The 4,041-nt window shown below is 38.1% G+C and overlaps 1 protein-coding gene across 2 annotated transcripts in view; it reads right to left on the bottom strand.

Moving 5' to 3' along the window:
• The window catches only part of EYA3 (EYA transcriptional coactivator and phosphatase 3), a 145,334-nt gene that overhangs the window by 43,278 nt on the left and 98,015 nt on the right, over window positions 1-4,041 (bottom strand). For both annotated transcript variants that reach the window (XM_012645996.1, XM_012645995.1), the window contains 2 exons: window positions 2,849-3,032; window positions 367-506 (listed from right to left, as the gene is read on the bottom strand). In XM_012645996.1, coding sequence (XP_012501450.1) covers window positions 367-506; window positions 2,849-3,032 — 324 coding nt within the window. The remainder of the gene's footprint in view (window positions 1-366; window positions 507-2,848; window positions 3,033-4,041) is intronic.

Genomic DNA, 4,041 nt, shown 5'->3' with positions numbered 1-4,041 from the left:
GCCCAGGAGTTTGAGGTTGCTGTGAGCTAGGATGACGCCACGGCACTCTAGCCCAGGCAACACAGTGAGACTCTTGTCTCAAAAAAAAAAAAAAAAAGTTACTTGGCTATCTAATTTGGCAAAGCTTTTTCAATGCTTTTGATGAAAAGTATCTGAAAGGGATGAGGAAAGTTATGGACATGGAGAAATGTGTTTCTACTTTTTTTTTTTTCCCCCACGTGGCCAGTTCAGTTTCTTTTGCTCAGGAATTAAAGCACACATAATATGGTGCCACATTATCTCTCCATGAGCTTCAAACACATGCTTCATAAACTTAAGAAGTGAGAAAAAACAGTGTAGGTAACTCAAATGAGTTTCTTCCCATACTTCCAATTCACTGTCCTGGGAAGAAGTGGCATCAGCTTTCCTCTTGCCCCGGTTCTTGCCAGTCATGTTTTTCCTGGACTGATCATCAACGTCTTTACTTGGTGTAGTCTGGGACAAAGATGGGCTTGCAGAAGGGTCTCCTGGAAAGGAAAAACAAGACATGTTGCCAATAGTCACAGGCTATACAAACCAGAGCAGGAAGAGGGTCGTCGGATTCTCTGTGCTTGTGAGTCATAATGCAGGGATAAAAGTTGGAAAACTAGACTTTCCGAAAGTAATTAGGGAATGTAGATCTAGATGTCGAGCATCAACACTGGCTAACGTCACAAGAGTTAAAACCAGACTTTATATGCTTGCCTCTTGATGGGGGAACACATCTATGAAGTTGTTTTGTCAAAAAAAAATTGAACGTGAATCTGGTCAAGCTTCTTTATTTGTTTTATTTTTTCTGAGATAAGAGTCTTGCTCTGTTGCCCAGGCTAGAGTGCCACGGCATCACCCTAGCTCACGGCAACCTCAAACTCCTGGGCTTAAGCAATCCTCCTCCCTCAGCCTCCCGAGTAGCTGGGACTACAGGCACGCACCACCATGCTGAACTAATTTTTTCTATTTTTAGTTGCCCAGCTTATTTTTTTTCCTATTTTTAGTAGAGACAGGGTCTTGCTCTTGTTCAGGCTGCTCTTGAACTCCTGAGCTCAAGCAATCTTCCCACCTCAGCCTCCCAGAGTGCTAGGATTACAGGCATGAGCTGCTGCACCTGGCCATCTGGTCAAGCTTCTAGGTCAGAGTTTTTCAGCTTGTCACAACTGAAATTTGGGGCCAGACTACTTTTGTTGTGGAAGGATATCTTATGCATTGTAGGATGTTTAGTTAAGCAGTATCCTTCACCTCTACCCACAAGATGCCAGTAGCACCCTACAACTAGCATGACAACCAAAAATGTTCCCACATATTGCCAACCTGGGGTACAGAATTGCCTCTGGTTGAAAAACACTGCTCTAGATCCATTTACTAATTTACAATAAAGCACAGAAGGTAGTAGGACATGTTAAACTACTCTGTGAGGATATAATTGGCAAAATTCAGACTGGGAAACTGTGGGACAAACAATGCAGTTTCTTCAAGAAGTAGATTAAAAAGTGGGGTAAAGAGGGGAATTTATAAGTTAGAAGAGACCTAAAACACAAAATATAAACCCATCAATCACAATATGTAGACCTTACTTGGATTCTAATTCTTGTCCCTTCAAATTTTCTTTTATTTATTTTTAACAAATAAAAATCATATATACTTCTCATGTATAACACGTTGTTTTGAAATAGGTATACACTGTGTATTTACTTGGACCCTAATTTAAACAAAATATAAAAACAACGTATAACATTTATGAGAAAACTGGAAATATGAATACCTTTCAGCACTCAATTTAAGAAATTATTAGTATTGAATTTTTAAGATGGGATAATAGCACTGTAGTTATGTTAATGAGTACTGTGCTTACAGTTTAGAGAACAATGCCTGAAATTTAGAGAGGGAACTGGATGAAGCATAGCTGAAACAAAATTGGCCATGAGTTGTTAACTGCTGAAGAGAGATGATGGTGGATATGTAAGGGTTCATTATAGTATTCTCATAACTTCTGTGTTTGAAATTCTCCATTATTCGAGTTAAAATTGTTATGAAGAACAAAGATATTAGGAGAAATGAATTAAAAACCTCAGTTTTTAATCAACACCTGTAATTATTTCAAATTTATGTAAATATGAAGCACTGCCCATCTGTATGTCTTACTTACTAGACTGGTAAGGGTGAGATGGACAGCACTGTTTTTAAACATGCACCAGGGCCAATGATAAACAATGCTTTCCTCAAGCTACATGATATGATAGTCAACCACCAAATTTTCATAAATATAGAGATAAAAAGTATGTGTATGTGTTTACTGAATGTGTGTATGAAGTTTTTATGTTAAAGGTTTTTAACCTCGATGTCATAATTCATTGATAGATATCAGACCTGTGACCCTTCTGAAATTCTAGGTTAAACTTCATGTATTTCTTTGGGGAAAAGGACCATAGCTTTCCTCAAATCTTAAAAGCACTGAAGACACAGAAAGAACAAGGCTCTGAGGTCTTAGCAGCAGTTCAAAATATGCAAAAACTAAAACTGGAGTCCTCCAATTTACAAATACGTCAACATCCTGAAGCTCCCGGTGACAAGCGTATTAAAGCTACATGGAGGGCAGAGTAGGAGTCAGAAACACAGTCTTTTCATTTTTGATACTTTTCTGTTCTCAGTATCAGGTACACATTCTGACTCATCACAGCCTGCTTCCAATATTTAAACATTCCTCAACTGAGAGGGAAAGCCAACAGCATGGTAACAGTGGCTTAAACCAGAACAAAATCATCTTTACCATGGCCTAAAAACACCTGTTAGATGAAGTGCCCTTAACCAAGGTTTTCAGAGCTGCGGTGCTTACCAGAGGAAAGTCTCTGTGCTGCAGGTGCAGGTACCATGACACTAGGCTTCTCAGACTGGTATGTGGTTGCTGCTAATGTGGTGCTCTCAGCATCACTGTTAGTCTGGCCTGTGACTCCAAAGCTGGAGCTGGGGTAGCAGGCCTGGTACTGGTTCTGACCAAGAATAGTATAGGTGGGATAGTCCTGTAGGCCAAGGGAACAAGGGAGGAAAACAAGACTCTTATAGTATACATTAATTTCAACACAAGAGGCTTTCTTCTCTCTCTTATTTCATAATTATTTTCCCAAAATGTTAATTTGACTTCTCATTTACATATCCAAACTAAATCAATGATTTTCAAAATGCATCTGTGGAAACCTAAGAGTTAAGAGGAGATACCTCAGGAGCTATCTTTGGGATGAGGGGCAGGATCCCACGTACTCCTACACACATATGCACAAGGCCCCTTTTCTAGTCTAACAGCCCTTCCCCCCAATTTTATGTACTGAATTTTTGTATAAATTTCTGCATAGAATTTTTGAGGGAATGATTCTACTCTTTAAGAAGTTTACAAACCACTGCACTAGATGGCAGTACTTCTAAGGACAGATGATCTTAAGCACATTTCCTACATTAAAGTTTCCTAGTTTAAAAACTGATTATCTCTCTATGTAAAACAAGCAAGTTTTCTTTAAAACTAAAGTTTCCTTACAATACTGGGAGGAAACTTTTGGTGGTTTCACAGGCATATATAAGGCAAAACTTATCAAACTGTACAATTTAAATCTGTGCAGTTTATTATATGTCAATTACTCTTTAATAAAGCTGTAAGAAAATTAGGTATGACACACAGCTCCAATACACACCTTTAAAAAATTCCATTGACGCTGATATTGGTGACAAATAAAAAGCAAATTGATCGGACCAATTATTTATAAATAGTCACTGAGCATCTATAATAAACCAAATACAATTCAGAGAGAGAGAGAGAGAGTGTGCGTGTGTGTGTGTGTGTGTGTGTGTGTGTGTGTGTATTTGTGCATGGGCAGGAAAAGGAAATATTAAAGAAAAGAATAAGTCACACTAGCACAACTCAAGAGGGTTAAAAATCTAATATGACAGATTTTTAAGAACTTCATTTTTAATTTGTAATAAAAGTTTACAACTTGATTTTTTCAAAAAAGTCAACAAACTGCAAGCACCTGTTAATAA

Source organism: Propithecus coquereli, unplaced genomic scaffold (assembly GCF_000956105.1).
Source record: "Propithecus coquereli isolate 6110/MARCELLA unplaced genomic scaffold, Pcoq_1.0 Scaffold239, whole genome shotgun sequence".
Classification (NCBI taxonomy): domain Eukaryota; kingdom Metazoa; phylum Chordata; class Mammalia; order Primates; family Indriidae; genus Propithecus; species Propithecus coquereli.
The sequence above is the reverse complement of the archived record's forward strand: the minus strand, read 5'-3'. Positions and strand labels throughout refer to the sequence as shown.